This window comes from Mus caroli, unplaced genomic scaffold (genome assembly GCF_978045245.1).
Source record: "Mus caroli unplaced genomic scaffold, Mus_caroli_1 scaffold_2, whole genome shotgun sequence".
Classification (NCBI taxonomy): Eukaryota; Metazoa; Chordata; class Mammalia; order Rodentia; family Muridae; genus Mus; species Mus caroli.
Window position 1 is genome coordinate 93,101,045 of NW_028227257.1, and position 22,133 is coordinate 93,123,177.

Sequence of the window (22,133 nt, forward strand, 5' to 3'; positions counted from 1 at the left end):
ATATGCTTCAGTACAGGGGAACACCAGGGCCAAAAAGTGGGAGTAGGGGGCGAAAGGTAGTTGGGGGATAGGGTATGGGGGACCTTTGCGATAACATTTGAAATGTAAATGAAGAAAATAACCTAATTAAAAAAAATTTGGAAATTAAAAATAATTTCATTTTGAGTGAAATCTTAGCATGAAGTATATGTTTGACTCAATACAGTTGAAATTATCATTAATATCCTTTCTGGTATATAAAAATATTATAATGAATGAAGAGAATTTAGTAATGTACATTACCTTATGAAAGAATTTATGACTAAATTAAAGATAAAAGTTCTGAAATATGTAAAAGATATGAATCTGGAACTAATACATTATATTTTTGAGCAATAATTTTAACACATTATGGCATTTTTATTACTTAGTAAATATCATAGAATCTAGGATATAGAAAAATGTATCTGCTGTAAGAATGTTTACATTTCAGTTATTGATAAAAATAAGTCCAGAAATCTATCATGTGACAAGTCAAGGCAGATTTTCTTTTACTTTTCTAACCAGTCAATAAGGTAATAAAACTTCTCTATGTCACTGTCTCTGTCTCTGTCTCAGTCTCTGTCCTGTCTCACTCTCTCTCTCTCTCTGTCTCAGTCTTTGTCCCCCCTCTGTGTGTGTGTATATATATATGTACACACACAAATATGTACATATATATGTATGTATGACATATGTATATATATACATATATATATATATATATATATATATATATATATATATATATAAATCTAACATAACTACGATATAGCGTTAAAATAATATATTACATTTAGATATTTTAATGTGATATATTTTGTACCTTCCATTTCTAAACAGATTGCTAGAGCAAATATAAAGATTCTAATAGAAATATAAGAAAGTAAATGCATGAATAGATATAATATGATAAGACTATGGGCTATAGCAATACAGAGAAATGAAGAACAAGAGATCAGAGGTCAAGGAAAAATGACATCCATTTTCACCATCAAATTTCTTCTTTAAAAAAATAAGATATTTGAAACATGATCATTATGTGTTATGTTGAAAACAAAACCAAATATTACAAAACAAAAAGGCAGAGAACAAACCTATGTCTACATACAGTAATCTGTGGATATACATCAGAGGTCAGAGACATATATCTATTAACCAGTGAAGTCAACAATAACAAAAACTTGGAAAATAACAGCCATGTGGAATCCAAACGTAAGAACAGAATACAGAAAATCCTATGAGGACTAACACGTTTAGACAAAGCTCATTTTAGCAAGTGACCCCAAACCTTGGGTATATTACAAATTAACTGTCTTACACTGAATTGAGCAAATAACCTAGAAATACAGTAGTTAACAATGTGAGCATAGGTGGATATGAAAAATAATAGTTTTACATTGACTTTAGTTAATTTTATATCCAGTACACCCAATGAACTCTATGAAAAGAGTCTCTTAAGCAATGTACTTTGATATTCAAATACTCAATAAAAGACTTTATGAATTAAGATTTGCAGTACCAAGCTTGAATTTCCAATTGTATGCATCTGTACTTTTTTATTTTACATTTTCCCACCATATCAGTAACTTACTGTGTAATTTTCTCAGTGCCATCATGATATCTTTGTTCCTCAGAGTGTATATAATAGGATTCAAAGCTGGGATCAAAATGGTGTAGAAAAGAGACAACAGCTTCCCCATTCCTTCTGACTGGCTTTGTTTGGGCTGTAAGTAAGTAATGCTTGCTGTTCCATAGAACAAGACTACAACTATCAGGTGGGACGAGCAGGTGGAAAAAGCCTTGGCCATCCCTTTGGCTGAAGATAGTTTCATAATGTTGCAGATAATCTTGATGTAGGAGACAATGATTAGCAGAAATGGAACCATAACAAACACCACTGCAACAACATAGACTGCAACTGTATTCATAAAGGTGTCACCACAAGCAAGCTTAAGAAGTGGTGGGATGTCACAGAAAAAGTGATCTATTCTGTTAGAAGCACAAAAGTGAAGGGAGAATATCTGGTAGGTCTGCCCAATTTCTACTGGAATCCCACTGATCCAGGAGGCAGCTACCAGCTGTAAACACACCTTATTCTTCATAAGTAGAGAATATTGTAGAGGGTGGCAGATAGCCACATAACGATCATAGGCCATAGCTGCTAGCAAGAGGCACTCTGTGCCTCCCAACATAAGGACAAAATACATTTGTGTTGCGCATGCAAGCACAGAAATGTTTCCTTTTGAGGTATATAAATCCATAAGCATTCTTGGAATAGTAGCTGTTACATAACAGATTTCCAAAAAGGAAAAGTTGCTAAGGAAAAAATACATAGGAGTCTGGAGAGCAGGGTCCGTTTTTGCTAACACTATTATAATGCTGTTGCACAACAGAATTGTCATATACATAAACAAAAATACCATAAACAGCACCCACTGCAAATGAGGAACATTAGAAAACCCAAGAAGAATAAATTCCATCAGTGTGGAGGCATTCAATTTTTCTCGTTTGAATAGGTCTTCATCTGTAGATGTGGTAAATTTGAAAAAGATAATTTAATTGTATTTTCAAGAAATTTAATTCTTAAGATAACTGAATCAATATGCATGTATGACACATGGTATAAAAGTTCCCATTTGCCTAACTCAGATTCTTTGAAAATTTGACACTTCAAAAATCAATGAATTTTTCGTTTAAGTCAATTCAATACAGGAATATATTTCACTGAAGTATTTTTATTATATGCATATATACACGTAATTTACCTGTGTATATTATGGACAAACATTATTTACCACTGAGAGATGATTGTGTTGTTATTTTTATACATTTTCTGTGTTTGTGATATTTTTCTTACTATTCCATCTTCTTTTCCACCAAGAATTTTACCTTGCAAATTTTTGTAACTGCTCATACAAAATGAGTTTTTAAGTCTTTCTTTTAATATTGCAATGTGAGACAATATTCTGAAGATGATATTTTCTGGTTATAAGATCATTTTTACCTTTTTATTCTCTGTTATGCCAAGTATGGAAATCTTAGCCTCAGCACACTGCTCAATAAACTTTTCCACTAACAGCTCTTATCCATGGTGTAAAAACTTTTAGTCCAGGCAGGACGTACAACAGAGAGTTATAGAACTTTCCTGTTCAAAGATACTTAAGTTCATTTGACAGCTATATGAAAAACAAATGAAATATTTGTTATATAATTAACTTTATGTCAGTAAACATAAGCTGTTTTTATACTATATTATTGTGGTGTTCTTCATGTGAACTTGTTCTCTATGATTTTTCTCTACAATTATGAAAATGTTTTGTATATATTCCTTTTATTAGTAATAGATATAAGACAATGTCAAACACAATAATTACACTATCTGTGTCACTACTATTTTTTGAAATAAGTAATTTCTATTCACAATTATGAAATTGAATAAATACAAGTAATCATACTAAGTAATTATGTATGTTAAGATAATATTCTCAGAATTTAATGTTTTTTTGTTTCACCAATTTGATGTTCAAATTGAAAAGTGTTCTAAATAATACCCCTTAGAAACACAATTAAATATTACCTTCATAGAACTTCATCAAGTTGCTTATGCAAATACAAATGGCTTTAGCCTGTGACTTAACAAACCAGCCTCAGGAATACACTCCCCCAACAAAAATAATTCCTGGCTTTGGGCCCTCAGTACTACTAAAGTAGAAATATACTAACCCTGGGGACTACCTTGGCTCATGTGTCAATGTAATTTTAATAGACACTCAGATGGTAATTGTTCTGGCTTTATTTCAGAGCCAGGATTTTTAAATGGACACATCTCTGTCATCATTCCTTGTTGACATAGAGGACTCTCACATCCTAGAGAGTTCCTCTGAAATTGAAATGATGTTCAATTGCTTAATTTTACTTAGTAGAAGGTGATGCACTATTTCAATATGTAACTGATGAGGATTGCCATTGCATAACCTTGTTTCCTTTATGATTCTCCTGACTCAAAGTCAAGCCATCTTGTCCCTAAGGATACTCAGCCATGTATTCTGCCTTACACACTGAGCTCTCTGTCTTCCATATTTAGAGGAGCATAGCCATTTTCAGAAGTAGAATTCATAATCCTAAATTGACTTTATAAAAATATAAGTATAAACACCAATATGGTCTTTAACAAAATCATTAGACCTTTTTAGGTGTTTATGGATCACACCTTAAACACAACATAATCACTCTACAATTGTCTCATGGGTGCAGTAACATTTTTACATTCATCCTGCTTACATTCCTATGGCTGTTTGAGAGTTCTTTAATGAAATCTCATTGTCTTTATTTTCTGAATCCTGGTTTGTTTTACAAAAAAATGTTTGCCAAGCACTGTACTTCCATACATGTTTTATCAAAGTATGAATTCTGGTTTATTCTATATTATCACAAAATTACCAACTAAATGTTTTGTATTTCACCTATTTATCACAATACTAGAAATTATCTCAGAAACTAAAATGCTGTATTGCCTATGCCAGTTATTGTCAAACAAGTAACTTATCCTTCAGTTCCAATGTAGTACAGTTATGTGTTCAATAGTTACAAATTTTGGCTTTAACATTTCCTAGACAATAATCACCATCACATAAACAATTGGATCTCAAAGAAAGAGTTGAAAAACAACAACTTCATATGAAAACACATAGCATTCTTGTATGTATATGCTTGCATGCATACCTGCATTGTGTTCCTGCATAATGTGATTGTGTGTGTGTGTGTGTGTGTGTGTGTGTATGTGTGTGCATGTGTGAAGGAAGTTATATCGATAGAGCTTTCAAGTGCCATTTCTCTCCTTTCTCTTCTTAAGGAAAGGTCTTTTCTTTCTGCTGCTTCAGGGTATACTTCAGGTTAGTTGGCCAGTGTACATCAAGTTCTTCTCTCTGCCTCCCATCTCAGAGTAGGAATGCTAGGATCACAGATGGACACCACCGATTCTAGGTATTCTAAAGGCTCAGGGAATCAAACCCAAGATATAAGGCTTATAAGGCAAGCAGTTACCATTGCAAAGAATTACCTGGCCCCCGAAATATGCTTTTTGAAAGCCAACTAATAGCATATACATATCATTTTATAATCTGTGTGGGCCACAAATGAAGGGTCAATTGATATTTGTGCATTAGTCCTGCGACCTGAAAAATAAAATTAATGGTTTCAGATAAAATATGATAGAGCTGGTATTGGTGGTTTTAAGACTGTCAGAAAAAAAAATCAACATGTTTGGAGAGAATCAACATTCTCCAACAAAATTCTTGCCTTTGCTGCAAGAAAACCAGTGTTTCTGTATTTTTTTCAAAACCGAAAAGTTATTTCACCAGTACTGTAATATTCTTTGAATGTCTTTGATACTTTCTTTTTCTTTTGGTAAGACTTTTCAGAGTTTAATGAGAAACTTAAAATAAAGATATATATATAAGAAATTCAGTTTGTTTAGCCAGGCTTGGTGGCATATGCCTTTAATCCCAGCACTTGGGAGGCAGAGGAAGGCATATTTCTGAGTTCGAGGCCAGCCTGGTCTACTGAGTGTGTTCCAGGACAGCCAGCGCTACACAGAGAATCCCTGTCTCAAAAAACAAAAACAAAAACAAACAAAAAACAAACAAACAAAAAAAACAAAAAAAGAAGAAATGCACTTTCTTTAATGTACAAAGAAAAGTATGAGTAGCAACAAAAGTTAATGAACACTGACCCATGTTTACACGACTATCTAGTTCATATTAATTTTACTCTTCAAACAGGAAGGTTTTGGCAATTTAGGGAACAAGAGAAAGCTAAAATTTATTATACAGTTTTTCTTCTATATGTGTAAGCTGTGCTCACAGAGATGGCTTCTTTTACTTCTGTGTACAGAAATTCAGTTGTATATAAAATTGTACCTGTACAACAGCTGAGGGAGACTAGAAATAATGGGTCCATACAGCTCAAACAATGGTGCAGCTACCACCTTGTAATTTTTAGGGACTGCAAACAAGGTTTCTCTTAAAGCTGAATAAGAAACAACTTCTTATGTTCCTTGGGTGTTGGTATATGTTGTGGAATATTCGGATACTGAGAAGGTTGAAAATTTGGTCTCCACTAGATCTCAATGAAGTCATCAATGGCCCAGTCTTTTAGGACTTCATCTTGACCACCCGGTATCTCTATCATTAAGCGTTTTAGTCCTTCAACTTCATCTTCTCCTGGGTTAAGTTCACTACCGGGTAATTTGAAGAAAGTTGTTCCCAGCTGTAGCAATAATACAGGCAGGGAGTGCTCATGCACAATCAGAACCCCTTCTTCTCATCCCAATCTTATCAATTTCTTCCCTCATGCACTGAAATCTGGCTTTAACAGAGTTATCCATCTCATAAAGGGGCTCCTTTGTACCTGAAGTGTAATTGGTAAGCCAGCATATTGCTATATTTTAACTTATGGTAAATAGTAATACTGTACCTTGATCCATAACCTGTTTATTCCTTCTTTCTGGTGGGAATAGAAAAAAACAGAAGCCCTTCCAGTCTGCGCCAGCACCAGGTCAACTAGTGCGCAGAGTCTGCTGATACCCCCATGTTCCCTAGAGTACTCTCCATGCGATTTTAGGATTACTGGTAAATTGAACACAACATCTGTTCCAATCCAATCGCACAGAACCCGAGACAGCAGAAGGGAAGCAGAAAACCTGCCAAATCAGGGGCACAAGTCCATTTTGGTCAGCACCAGCACCAGATCACCTAGGGCGCTGAATCAGCGGATACCCCCACAGTCCCTAGAGGACTCTCCACCAAATCTTAGGATCACTGGTGAGTGGAACACAACATCTGTTCCAATCCAATTGTGATGGGCTTGTGACAGCAGGAACAAGGACACCAGAGCCCTTCCTAACCAAGGCTCAGGTTCGTTTTGATCAGTTCTAGTTTACCTTGGTTTTCAACAGACCAGTCAGCTCCATGATCCTCAAAGGAGACACCACTTCCAGGCACTGTAACACGCACAGGATCATAGGACAACAGGATCCCAGGTTAACTGGAACTGGGTCAAACCAGTATTTCAGGGTCTCAGAGGAAGATTGACTGCCAAAAACTCTGACACACCCAGAATCTTAGGTTCAAAGGATCCCACAATCAAAGGATCACAGAGAAAGCTGGACTCTAAGGATTCCTGAATAAACTAGGATTATAGGAAGGGCAGGCTCCAATCAGATATATTGAGGGCAGCAAGCACTTGAGATAATCAGGTGACAGGCGGCAAGCATAAGAACAGAAGCAACAGAAACCAAGGTTACTTGGCATCATCAGAACCAAATTCTCCCATCAGAGCAAGTCCAGGATACACCATCACACCAAAAAAGCAAGACATGATCTAAAGTCACTTCTCACAATGATGATGGTGGACTTTAAGATGGAATATTGGAAAACACAGGTAAACAGCTAGAAACCTTTAAAAAGGAAACACAAAAATCCCTTAGAGAGTTACAGGAAAACACTACCAAACAGGTGATGGAAATGAACAAAACCATTCAGGATCTAAAAATGGAAGTAGAAACAATAAAGAAAACCCAAAGGGAGACAACACTGTAGATAGACACACTAGGAAAGAAATCAGGAACCATAGATGGGAGCATCAGGAACAGAATAGAAGAGATGGAAGAGAGAATCTCAGGTGCAGAAGATTCCATAGAAAACATGGGCACAACAATCAAAGAAAATGCAAAATGCAAAAAGATCCTAACTCAAAACAGCCAGGAAATCCAGGACACAATGAGAAGACCAAACCTACCGATAATAGGAGTAGATGAGAATGAAGATTTTCAACTTAAAGGGCCAGCAAATATCTTCAACAAAGTTATAGAAGAAAACTTCCCATATCTAAAGAAAAAGATGCCGATGAACATACAAGAAGTCTACAGAACTCCAAATAGACTGGACCAGAAAAGAAATTACTCCTAACACATAATAATCAGGACAACAAATGCACTAAATAAAGACAGAATATTAAAAGCAGTAAGGGAAAAAGGTCAAGTAATGTATAAAGGCAGGCCTATTAGAATTACTCCAGACTTCTTACCAGAGACTATGAAAGCCAAAAGAGCCTGGACAGATATTATACAGACACTAAGAGAATACAAACGCCAGCCCAGGCTACTATACCCAGCCAAACTTTCAATTACCATAGATGGATAAAGTATTCCATGACAAACCAAATTCACACAATATCTTTCCAAGAATCCATCCCTTCAAAGGATAATATTGGAAAAAAAAAAAAAACAATACAAGGACGGAAACTACACACTAGGAAAAGCAAGAATATAATCCTTCAACAAACCAAAGAGAAGACAGCCACAAGAACAGAATCCCAACTCTAAGAACATCAAAAAAAAAAAAATAAAATAAAATAACAGGAACAAACAATTACTTTTGCATAATATCTCCAAATATCAATGGATTCAATTCCCAATAAAAAGAATTAGTTAACAGACTAATTAACAAGAATTAGTTAACAAACTACAAAAAAAGAACCCAGCATTTTGCAGCTTACAGGAAACCTATCTCAGGGAAAAAGACAGACACTACCTCAGAGTGAAAGACTGGAAAACAATTTTCCAAGCAAACAGTCAGAAGAAACAAGCTGGAGTAGCGATTCTAATATCTAATAAAATTGATTTCCAACCCAAAGTTATCAAAAAAGACAAGGAGGGCACTTCATACTCATCAAATGTAAAATCTTCCAAGAGGAACTCTCAATTCTGAATATCTATACTCCAAATGCAAGGGCAGCCACATTCATTAAAGAAACTTTAGTGAAGCTCAAAGCACACATTGCACCTCACACAATAATAGTGGGACACTTCAACACCCTACTCTCATCAATGGACAGTTCCTGGAAACAGAAACTAAACAGAGACACAATGAAACTAACAGAAGTTAGGAAACAAATGGATTTAACAGATATCTAACAAAACATTTTATCATAAAATAAAGGATATAACTTCTCAGCACCTCATGGTACCTTCTCCAAAAGTGACCATATAATTGGTCACAAAACAGTCCTCAACAGATACAAAAATATTGAAATTATCCCATTAATCCTATCAGATCACCATGGACTAAGGCTGATCTTCAATAACAAAATATATAATACAAAGCAACTTTCACGTGGAAACTGAACAACACTCTAGGGTCAACAAAGAAATAAAGAAAGAAATTAAAAACTTTTTAGAGTTTAATGAAAATGGAGCCACAACATACCCAAACTTATGGGACACAATGAAAGCATTTCTGAGAGGAAAACACATAGCTCTGAGAGCCTCCAAAAAGAAACTAGAGAGAGCATACACTAGGAACTTGACAGTATACCTAAAAGCTCTAGAAAGGAAGCAAATTTACCCAAGAGGAGTAGATTGAAGGAAATAATCAAACTCAGGGGTGGTATCAACCAAGTAGAAACAAGTGAAATATTCAAGGAATCAATGAAATAGTAGCTAGTTCTTTGAGAAAATCAACAAAATAGATAAACCCTAGCTAGACTCACTAAAGGGCCTAGGGGCAATATCCTAATTAACAAAATCAGAAATGAAAAGGGAGACATAACAACAGATCCTGGGGAAATCCAAACACCATCAGATCCTTCTACAAAAGGCTATACTCAACAAACCTGGAAAATCTGGATGAACAGGACAAATTTCTAGACAGATACCAGGTACCAAAGTTAAACAGTCCTATATCCCCTAAAGAAATAGAAGCAGTCATTGATAGTCTCCCAATCAAAAAAAGGCCAGGAACAGATGGGTTTAGTGCAGAGTTCATCAGACCTTCAAAGAAGACATAATTCCAGTTCTTCTCAAACTACTTCACAAAATAGAAACAGAAGATACTCTACCCAATTCATTCTATGAAGCCACAATTACTCTGATACCTAAACCACATAAAGACCCAAAAAGACCTGAGAAATTCAGTCCAATTTCCCTTACGAATATCATATCGATGCAAAAATACTCAATAAAATCCTCACAAAATGAATCCAAGAACACATCAAAACAATCATCCATCATGACTAAGTAGGCTTCATCAAAGGATGCAGGGATGGTTTAACATAAGGAAATCTATCAACGTAATCCTCTATATAAACAAACTCAAAGACAAAAAACCCATGATCAGCTCCTTTGATGCTGAGAAAGCATTTGACAAAATCCAACACCCATTCATGATAAAAGTCTTGAAAAGATCAGGAATTCAAGGCCTGTACCTAAACATAATATAAGCAATCTACAGCAAACCAGTAGCCAACATCAACGTAAATGGAGAGAAGCTACAAGCAATTCCACTGAAATCAGGGACTAGACAGGTCTGCCCAAGTTCTCTCTACCTATTCAATATAATTCTTGAAATTCTAGCCAGAGTAGACAACAAAAGGATGTCAAGAGGATACAAATTGGAAAATAGAAGTCAAAATATCACTATTTGCAGATGATATGATGGTATATATAAGTGACCCTAAAAATTCCACCAGAGAACTCCTAAACCTGACAAACAGCATCAGTGCAGTAGCTGGATATAAAATTAACTCAAAGAAATCAGTGGCCTTTCTCTACACAAAGGATAAACAGGATGAGAAAGAATTTAGGGAAACAACAGCCTTCACAATATTCACAAATATTATAAAATACTTTGGTGTGAGTCTATCTAAGGAAGTGAAAGATCTGTATGATAAGAACCTCAAGTCTATGAAGAAAGAAATCAAAGATCTCAGAATGTGCAAAGATCTCCCATGCTCATGGATTGGCAGCTAGCGGTTTTATAGAAAAGGGGCTGGGGCTGGGGGAGGAATTGGTGGGGTTTCACATGATTGGTTCATTTAAACATCAGCAGGGAGGAATTAGCATGGTTTCATATGATTGGTCCATTTAAACATCAACAGACTGTACATGCAGATAACATTTAACTTAGGTCATAAGGGCCAGAGATAGGAGGGCGCCAGGCCAGTCCTGACATGTCATTCTCTTTATCTTTATGGCCAAGCAGCCTCAGGAATGACCTAAATATGGGCCTGCCCAGGCATGTTCTGGCCTGTTCTGCTATGTTCTCAGCTCCAGGTTTCAAAGCTCACAAACAAGACTTTGGGCTATTTGACATAAATTACATGAATCTCAGGTCTCATGTTTTATTTTCTTTCAACAAACCTATGGTCACTTGATCTTTGACAAAAAAGCTAAAACCATCCAGTGGAAAAAAGACAGCATTTTCAACAAACGGTTCTGGCACAACTGGTGGTAATCATGTAGAGAATGTGAACTGATCCATTCTTATCTCCTTGTACAAAACTCAAGTCTAAGTGGATCAAGGACCTCCACATTGAACCAGAGACACTGAATGTTACAGAGGTGAAAGTGGGGAAACCCTCGAAGACATGGGCACATGGGAAAAATGCTCAATAGAACAGCCATAGCTTGTGCTGAAGATCGAGAATTGACAAATGGGACTTCAAAAAAAGAATGAATTTATGAAATTCCTAGCCAAATGGATGGACCTGGAGGGCATCATCTTGAGTGAGGTAACACAATCACAAAGGAACTCACACAATATGTATTCACTGATAAGTAGATATTAGCCCAAAACTTAGGATACCCAAGATATAAGATACAATTTGCTAAACGCATGAAACTCAAGAAGAATGAAGACCAAAGTGTGGACACTTTTCCCCTTCTTAGAATTAGGAACAAAACACCCATGGAAGGAGTTACAAAGTTTGGAGCTGTGATGAAAGGATGGACCATCTAGAGACTGCCGTTTCCAGGGATCCATCCCATAATCAGCTTCTAAACGCTGACACCATTGCATACACTAGCAAGATTTTGCTGAAAGGACCCAAATATAGCTGTCTCTTGTGAGACGATGCTGGGGCCTAGCAAACACAGGAGTGGATGCTCACAGTCAGCTATTGGATGTATCACAGGGCTCCCAATGGAGAAGCTAGAGAAAGTACCCAAGGAGCTAAAGGGATCTGCAACCCTATAGTTGGAACAACATGATGAACTAACCAGTACCCCAGAGCTCTTGTCTCTAGCTGCATATGTATCGAAAGATGGCCTAGTCAGCCATCACTGGAAAGAGAGGCCCATTGGACTTGCAAACTTTATATGCCCCAATATAGGGAAATGCCAGGGCCAAAATAATGGGAATGGGTGGGTAGGGAAGTGGGGGGCGCTATGGGGGACTTTTGGGATAGCATTAGAAATGTAATTGAGGAAAATATGTAATAAAAATATTAAAAATTTTAAAAAAAAAGAAAAAAAATAAAGTACAGATTATCATTAAAAAAAAATTTCAAAAGTTCTGTAAGGCAAAAGATCCTATCAATAAGAAAAAAAGGCCACCAAAAAACTGGGAAAGGATCTTTACCAGTCCTAAATCAGATAGGGGACTAATATCCAATATACATAAAAAACTCAAGAAGGTGGACTCCAGAAAACCAAATAACTCCATTAAAAAATGGGGCACAGAGCTAAACAAAGAATTCTAAAATGAGAATTATCAAATGGCTGAGAAACACCTGAAAAAATGTTTAACATCCTTAATCATTAGGGAAAAGCAAATCAAAACAACCTTGAGATTCAACCATGTTCCACCATGTTCATAGCAGCCTTATTTATAATAGCCAGAAGTTGGAAAGAACTCAGATGTCTCTCAACAGAGTAATGGATACAGAAAATGTGGTACATTTACACAATGGAGTACTACCCAGCTATTAAAAACAATGAATTTATGAAATTCCTAGGCAAATGGATGGATCTGGAGGGTATCATCCTGAGTGAGATAACTCAATCACAAAAGAACCCAGTACTCACTGATATACGGATATTAGCCCAGAAACTTAGAAAACCCAAGATAAAATTTGCAAAACACATGAAACTCAAAAAGAAGGAAGACCAAAGTTTGGACAATTTGCCCCTTAGAACTGGGAACAAAACACCCATGAAAGGTGTTACAATGGCAATGTTTGGATCTGAGACAAAAGGATGGACCATCCAGAGACTGCCCCACCCGGGGGTCCATCCCATAATAAGCCACCAAAAGCAGACTCTATTACATATGCCAACAAGATTTTGCTGAAAGGACCTTGATATACCTGTCTCCTGTGAGGCTATGCCAGTGCCTGGCAAACACAGAAGTGGATGCTCACAGTCAGTATTGGATGGAACACAGGACCCCCCAACGGAGGAGCTACAGGAAGTACTTAAGGAGCTGAAGGGGTCTGCAACCCTATATGTAGTACAACAATATGAACTAACCAGTACCCCCCCAGAGCTCGTTTCTCTAGCTGCATATGTAGCAGAAGGTGGCCTAGTCTGCCATCATTGGGAAGAGCGGCTGCTTGGTCTTGCAAAATTATATGCCCCAGTACAGGGACAACACCAGGACTAAGAATTGGGAGTGGGTGGATAGGGAAGCGGGGGTGGGGGCTGAGGATATAGGGGATTTTCGGGATTACATTTGAAATGTAAATGATGTAAATATCTAATAAAAAAATTGCGAAAAAAAGACCCAGAAAGTAAAAGATATGTGCATCATGCAGGCCAGTCTCCCCTTCTAGCCCTTTTTAAAATTTTTATTTTTCTGTTTTTTTAAATTTTATGACATTTTTGGAAATTATGTTCTTCATTTTGGATCATACTCACCCCTCCAAATCTTTTTGTTTTTAATAAGTTTACAAAGGCTATTCTGGGCTTCCTAAATATTTTTAGATATGTGGTCTTCCACTATATTATACTAGACTTACAAGGAATGCATTTTGAGAGAAAACTCTCCCTCCTTTCCCATGAATATAACAGTTGCTAATATTTCCATGGATATGTGTAACAACTAATGACAAACTCCCATCTCAGTGCTGAGATTTGATCTAAAGTATACCAATCTTGTGTATTCTGTCTGAACCACTGTTATCTCATATGCTCAACTGTCTTGTTTTGTCTCAGAAATAGTTTCCTTGTAATTATCTACACCCTCTATGTCTTACACTCTTTTTACAAGTATTCATGAATTTGGAATCAGGGTTCCAGTGTGTGTGTGTGTGTGTGTGTGTGTGTGTGTGTGTGTGTGTGCATGTGTGTATCTGTTTTTTTTTTTCTCCTTAGGACTGAGCATTCCACAATCTTACCTGCTGCATGCAGACATATTGTGTGTCTCTGTGTTAATTAGTATCATAAATAGTAAATTCTGAAATCATGGCTGCAAAATTTATTAATCTACAGTTATAAAGACAAATCATTAGGAGTTTGTTTAATAACTTCTCAATTGTTTAATATCAATCTGAATATGTTCTCCTGTACCATCTGTGACCTGTCTAACTACAATCTGGCCTGACAATGGTGGCATTTACAGGTTTTACCTTGTAAGGTGAAACTTAAATCTGATCAGAAAATACTTGGTGGCTCCCATGGTGTTTATGTCACTATCATAGCAATGATATCTTGCCAGGGTAGTTATTATTGTATCTCTTAGGTATCATGGCTGGTATGAATAATAATGAATTTTCTCCTCCAGAAGCATGTCTGGCACCATAGAAAGCTATAAAAGTCAGTGAGTGGACATAAAGTTTCCAGATCAGTACCAAATTGGTTCCCAATATTCTTTGAGTCAAAGAAATGATGTCTTCAAAATTGGTCTTTCCATCGAGTTCTAGAAGGTAAACCAAAGTGATGACAACATCCTGTGTGGTTTCTTACCCCACTATAGGGTAATTTGTTTTAAAATTTTTTGTGTATATATGTATATTATATATTAAATACTATATTTGTGTACATGTATATTATAAATACATATTTATCTATGTATATATTTTATTTTAGAAACCTTTATAGTAGAATAATTTTATATCATTGGAGTATGGAGTATAAAAGAGTAGGAAGAGGGCTAACTAACATTGCAGATATGATATTTAATAAAATTTACCTCTTAACTTGACATTTGATAAAGAAAATTTCAAGAGAAGTTAGTGGACATTATGTGACATAGTCATAGCTCATTGAATTTTATTATTTGGGAGAGAGGGTCAGACTTGCAGTAAGAATTGACCAAATTACAGTGGAAGCACTTTTAAATATATAAATTTCTAACACTGGCATGAACTTTAGAGTGAGAACAAGGATTATGGAGTTATTAGAGCAATTAAAATTTACCACTAAAAATATGCTAAATTTCTTAAATGGAACAACTAAAGTATGGGTTGGCAGTACCTAAAAGAACTGGCCAGACTTACACTGGTAGCCTCAATGTATAAAGTTATACATTATTTTAAAATATTTCTTTTTTAAATTTATTTTGGTTAATTAGGTATTTTCTTCATTTACACTTCAAATGCTGTCCCAAAAGTCCCCCAGACACCCCACCACCACTCCCCTACCCTCCCACTCCCACTTCTTGGCCCTGGCGTTCCCCTGTACTGAGGCATATAAAGTTTGCAAGATCAAGGAGCCTCTTTTCCCAATGATGGCCGACTAGGCCATCTTCTGATACATATGCAGCTAGAGACACAAGGTCTGGGGTGGTGGTTAGTTCATATTGTTGTTCCACCTATAGGGTTACAGACCCCTTTAGCTGCTAGGGAAATTTATTGAAAAAAAAAAAACACAGAGTTGCAGCTGTTTCTGAATGGGAATAGGGAGTGTAAAAACCTGTGTGGAAGGATGGGCTATTATAGGGTTTTTGAAGCATGTGCATTGAGAGCTAGGGGAAAAGTACATTGTGGCGATAAGTGTCACTTGGCTGTTAATTAAGTCATAGAAGTGGGGATTTCCAAGTTTCATCTATGGAACAGGACAAGCATGGGCAATTGCCAATTGGCCTTTTACTCTACAGTTTAGAGAAATATATCCCTGTATGCTGTTATACAGACAGAGATTGCTATAGACATGTTTTAACACTGACATATTTAGCTACAAATATGAACAGAACTGGGGATATTCTGCTTATGATAATTTTGTCAGGTATCTAGAATGTGACCCTTACTGACTCAAAAAGTTTTCATTAAGATTTCAAAGGAAGTCTTGGTAAGCCAAGAGACCATAAAATGGTCAAGGTTTCTAAAGGCAAGTCCTGAAAGGATGATGCATAACCATAAAGATGAAACCTAAGCTTTGAGGGGAACTTTAAGTTGACAGAGACACCAAACTTGTGGATTTTTGGTATGAACATACTCAGGAAAGGTCAGGAGTCAGAAGGAGCAGTGAAGTTACACACTACAAAGTACAAGAATGCAAGGCTTTTCAAGGACTTAAAATTAATGTTTTGTTCCACTTATTGCCAGTGTTTCATGGAGATCCACAATTTAATGTTTGCCTCATTGAGTTTTGGTCTGGTGTTGGTTCATTATATAACAGATATTTAATTGCCCATGTACCAGAGTTTTGTGCAACAATTTTCTTCAAGGTTAAATCCTTACATCCTGCTGGGCAGTGGTGGCACACACCTTTAATCCCAGCACTTGGGAGGCAAAGGCAGGTGAATTTCTGAGTTTGAGGTCACCCTGGTTTACAGAGTGATTTCCAGGAGAGCCAGGACTGCACAGAGAAACCCTGTTTCGAAAACCATAAATAAATAAATAAATAAATAAATAAATAAATAAATAAATAAATAAATAATAACCAACCAAACAAAAAACCAACCAAGCAAACAAACAAACAAACAAACCCTTACATTCTTCATAGAACCTTTAAAAGCTGAAAGATAAACAACTCAAAATAGCTTAAATAAGTTCCTGGAATTCACAAAATTCACTAAGCTCATTCTTTCCAAGAGTAAAAAGGTTAGTTTATGATAATCACTCTCAGACAAGAAAATGTTCAAAGATTCAGGAGACCAAAGCCTGGAAAAAGCAGAAACTGGCCAATCTGCCTAGAAGCATAAAAAAAAATTGAGAACCTGGAAAGTCCTATTAAGCTGCCTGCAGATTGTACAGCATTTGTAAGCTGTCCCTCATCATTCTGGTGTGATGTTGCAACACAGTTGTGTTTGACTCATTTCTGCTCCTATTAAAAATCCCTGACCCATAATCTGATAAGTGGCCAATACATCACATTGTTTCAGTAATTTAGTCTTTGATCATGTCTGTATTTTGTTCTGTTGTCTCCCTCTCTGAAGTGAGTAGAATGTTTTGTTTCCCCAAAAAGAGCCTTGTCATAAATCGTATGTTTAAGATTTTATCTCAAATTCCATAAGGCATTTGTATAGTAAATTTTTGAACATTTTTTAACTCTTATGGGTTTTTAATGATAGTTAAATGTATTTTGTTATTAGATGTCTATGAGAATTGAAAAAAAAATGGTATATTTGAAAATGGAATCCTAGGGGCTGGTGAGATGGCTCAGTGGGTAAGAGCACCCGACTGCTCTTCCAAAGGTCCAGAGTTCAAATCCCAGCAACCACATGGTGGCTAACAACTATCCGTAAAGAGATCTGGTGCCCTCTTCTGGAGTGTCTGAAGACAGCTACAGTGTACTTACATATAATAAATAAATAAATCTTAAAAAAAAAAAAAAAGAAAATGGAATCCTTCTAAATGGCTCATATAGTGAATAGTTAGCTTCTAGTCGGTAATAATATTTAAAATATTTGAAATATAAGCCAAGAAGGACACATGCTCCACTATGTTCATAGCAGCCTTATTTATAATAGCCAGAAGCTGGAAAGAACCCAGATGCCCCTCAACAGAGGAATGGATACAAAAAATGTGGTACACTTACAAAATGGAGTACTACTTAGCTATTAAAAAGAATGAATTTATGAAATTCCTAGGCAAATGGTTGGACCTGGAGGGCATCATCCTGAGTGAGGTAACACAATCACAAAAGAATTCAAATGATATGTACTCAATGATAAGTGGATATTAGCCCAGAAACTTAGTATACCCGAGATATAAGATACAATTTTCAAAACACATGAAACTGAAGAAGAACAAAGACCAAAGTGTGGACACTTTGCCCCTTCTTAGAATTGGAAACAAAACACCCATGGAAGGAGTTACGGAGATAAAGTTTGGAGCCATAACGAAAGGATGGACCATCTAAAGATTGCCATATCCAGGGATCCATCCCATAATCAGCTTCCAAAAGCTGACACCATTGCATACACTAGCAAGATTTTGCTGAAAGGACCCAGATATAGCTGTCTCTTGTGAGACAATGCCGGGGCCTAGCAAACACAGAAGTGGATGCTCACAGTCAGCTATTGGATGGATCACAGGGTCCCCAAGGGAGGAGCTAGAGAAAGTACCCAAGGAGCTAAAGGGATCTGCAACCCTATAGGTGGAACAACATTATGAACTAACCAGTATCCCAGAGCTCTTGACTCTAGTTGCATATGTATCAAAAGATGGCCTAGTCGGCCATCACTGGAAAGAGAGGCCCATTGGACAAGCAAACTTTATATGCCCCAGTACAGGGGAACGCCAGGGCCAAAAAAATGGGAATGGGTGGTTAGGGAAGTGTGGGGGAGGGTGTGGGGGACTTTTGGGATGGCATTGGAAATGTAATTTAGGAAAATACATAATAAAAAAATATTTAAAAAAAAATATAAGCCTATATATATTCAATAGATTTCCTATAAGTTGTCATTGGTGTTGACTTGTGTAACTTGCCTCTAAGGACAATTGTATGTATATCCCAGTTTAAGCTATTTGCATAGTCTTAATACAAAATGTCCATTTCACCAAAAACTTCCTCATGATTCTTCTCTTCAAGTCCCAAATACTAAAAACAGAACTGAAATTTACTCTTCTGGAGCCAAAAAATGTATTATATCTTAAATTTTATAAAAAATATTTAAAATAAAATTTTGATCTTTATAACTGAGTAATTTTCCGTTATAAATGCATATTGTAAAACTAATTTTTATTTCCTGTGATGAAGGGATGAAATGAGAGTTGTATGCAAGTTGTGCCCATATAAGTCTTGGGCTGATCCCAGAGCATTTCTTTAAAGGTTCTAACTAAATTTAGACCTAGAAAGTTTCTAGCTTCCATAAAATCTACTATTCTGCAAGCATCGACCTTCAATGCTTCAGATTCTAGCCTCTGTCTTCTAAGCTAGGCTTAGAATGTCTGAGCCATTGAGACTTACTGCTGATAAACTATCTCTTTCTAGTTCTTTCTGAAATATTGCTGGCTGATTCAGCTCAAAAGTCCTCTCTGAGCTGACTGATTTAAACTGGTTTTGCTTAGTTTCTCTTTGAATTGCTCTGCTTGGCCTCAAATTAACTCTGGCATTCCATTCCTAACCTCTGGCTCCTTCTCATTCTCTGATTTCTTCTGTTTTTTTATGTGCAACCTCAATGTAAAACTGACCTGGTAAAATTGCCTCCTCATCTCTGTATCTGTTTCTGTTTCTGTATCTGTCTCTGTCTCTCTATCTGCCTCTCTCTCTCTCTCTCTCTCTCTCTCTCTCTCTCTCTCTCTCTCTCTCTCTCTCTCTCTCTCTCCCTCTCCCTCTCCCTCTCCCTCTCCCTCTCCCTCTCCCTCTCCCTCTCCCTCTCCCTCTCCCTCTCTTTCTTTGATGCTCTCTTAAATCACTTCTATTTTTTGTTTGTTCTCATTCCTTTGTTTGCCCATTAAATAATTGTCACTTTCAAACATGGCTGCTTCCATCTATAAACCCACCTACTACCATTGTTTGAGATTAAGGTGTGTACTTACAGTATGTCTGTATTAAAGCCAGGTCACAATGTAATCCAGACTATGACTGCCTTCCATTTGGATCACAAAAACCTTGATCTTTGGATGTAATCTCCAAAGCAGTCATGTTGCTTGATTCAAACGGACACATATGCTACTTCTTGGGATATTGGTTTTAAATTAGGTATCCCATGTGTTCTAATCACATAGTTAATATGTTGTAGTATATTATATGTTTGTTTTTAAGTTAAATAACCAGTATTGATCATACTAATAATATTTATTTCAAATTAGAGTGTTTTATTTGTTGATATAAATTTTCAAATATGTAAAGAACTAGGAATATACCTTTGTTAAGAATTTTTAGAAGACAAAAAGTATTACTGTTATATTAGAACTTTAAAAGCTAATAAACATATACATATCACAGAACCAATATGCAGTGTGGAAACATTTTAAATCACTGTTTTATAGTATTTTATAGACCTAATTACATCTTATTTTATTCCAAGTTTTATGCAAACAGTGGATCCTTTCTGTATAATTTCCTATGATTTGGAGGAAGCTTAAGGTGAGGATTTTCTTCTCATAGAGAGGTTTCTATTTTTTTGAAAAATTAAATAGTAATGATGAAATATTATTCATGTTTCCAAATATTGCATTGACTGTTGCTAACTGTATGGGAAAGGAAAGAATTTTTTCTTTTACTCTTCTTGCATGTATTATATCCAAACTTCAGTTTCCCCTCATATCTTCATCCTAGTCCCACCATCCCACCTTACTTCTCCGGAGATCCATTCCTACTCTTGTATCCCTTCAGAATGGAGCAGACCTCCCAGGCATATCAACTGTACAAAGCATAACACTTAACACTAATACTAGGCACATATCATCATATCAAAGCAGAAGGAAGCAACCCAGTACATCAAGTATCCCAAAGTATCCCAAAATCAGACAAAATAATCAGAAGAAAAATAACATCGACACAAATATTTTATAAGGACATTTTGGCACCAGGAAAGTACAACCATTTTTTATTGACTTATAAACCTCTTTTTTTACCAATATAAAGCAAGGAAAAACACTGATGTTAAAAAGCAAAACACTGTTAATGAGCTTGCAGTTATATTTGAAGCATAGAGTCCATTATGAAAACAACATATTTTCAATTTATTTACTCATTTAAAAGATGAAATTATGTTTTAATTAAATGTTTAAAAACATTATATAATTTACTGGATTTAATTGACTCACAATGCTAACAATCTGGTAAATAATTTTTTCAGAGCCCTTGTGACATCCTTGTTCCTCAGGCTATATATCAAAGGATTGAACATTGGAGTCAAAATGGTATAAAACACAGAGAGAAGTTTGTCTGTCTCCTCATACTTATTGGACTTCGGTTTTAAATAGGTGATACTAGCTGATCCATAGAATAAAAACACAACTATGAGGTGGGAAGAGCAGGTAGAAAAGGCTTTTGTCCTTCCTGTCTTTGATGGCAACTTCAAGATAGTTGAGATGATCCTGCTGTAAGATGCAAGTATTAATATGAATGGGATAGTGACAATCAATACAACAAAAATAAAGACCACAAGTTCATTCACAAAGATGTTCCCACATGCCAATCTGAGTAGTGGAGGCATGTCACAGAAGAAATGGTTAATTTGGTTAGATTCACAGAAGGGCAGAGACAAAATCTGATATGTCTGCCCCACTTGAATGGGAGCACCAATGACCCAGGAACCAACTACTAACTGGGTACACACCTTGGAACTCATGACTATAGGATAGTGCAGAGGGTTGCAGATGGCCACATAACGGTCATAGGCCATCACAGCCAGGAGGAAGCATTCAGTGCCCCCCAGGATAAGGAATAGACACATTTGTGTAGCACAGGCAAGGAAGGAAATATTTCCTTTCAGTGTGAAGAGATCCATAAGCATTCTAGGAAGAGTGACAGAAACATAACAAATTTCTAGGAAAGAAAGGTTGCTGATGAAAAAGTACATGGGGGATTGCAGAGTGGGTTCAACTCTTGTGATTAGAATGATGAGGCCATTTCCCAGAAGGATAGTCATGTAGATGAAGAAGAAGATTCCAAAGAGAAACCAGTGCAATTGGGGAATATCAGAAAATCCCAAGAGAACAAATTCTATAGGTACAGTAAGATTTGTGTCTGTGATTTTAAATTTGTTTGCTCTTTGTAGGTTCACATATTTTGATTGCATTTTCTTCTCAAACTACATTGGGATTCTGTTTCAGTCTTTATAACTTCTAAGGTTTTTTTGTGAATCTTGAGTGATTTTATTCTGCATGATGTCTCTGGAACTAGAAGTAGTAAGTTTTGATGAATAAAAATTGAAATAGTTTTATACCTAAAGTCTTCCAAGTGAGTTAACCATGTTAGATATATATCGTAGTTACATCAA

The 22,133-nt window shown here is 36.2% G+C and overlaps 2 protein-coding genes and 1 pseudogene across 2 annotated transcripts; all 3 read right to left on the bottom strand.

Annotated features, from left to right (window-relative positions):
* Positions 1 to 1,577: 1,577 nt before the first annotated feature.
* Positions 1,578 to 4,411, bottom strand: LOC110289910 (olfactory receptor 10AG1-like). The gene is made up of 2 exons (XM_021156312.2): positions 4,402 to 4,411; positions 1,578 to 2,539 (listed from the first exon to the last, which is right to left on the bottom strand). Exons 1-2 carry the CDS (start codon positions 4,409 to 4,411, stop codon positions 1,578 to 1,580), a joined length of 972 nt encoding a protein of 323 aa, XP_021011971.2.
* Positions 4,412 to 5,917: 1,506 nt separating this feature from the next.
* On the bottom strand, positions 5,918 to 6,991 carry LOC110306482 (cleavage and polyadenylation specificity factor subunit 5 pseudogene; annotated as a pseudogene).
* A 13,960-nt stretch (positions 6,992 to 20,951) lies between these two features.
* Positions 20,952 to 21,932, bottom strand: LOC110289922 (olfactory receptor 10AG1-like). The gene has a single exon (XM_021156330.2). The coding sequence runs from the start codon at positions 21,930 to 21,932 to the stop codon at positions 20,952 to 20,954; it is 981 nt and encodes a 326-aa protein (XP_021011989.1).
* Between the last annotated feature and the right edge of the window lie 201 nt (positions 21,933 to 22,133).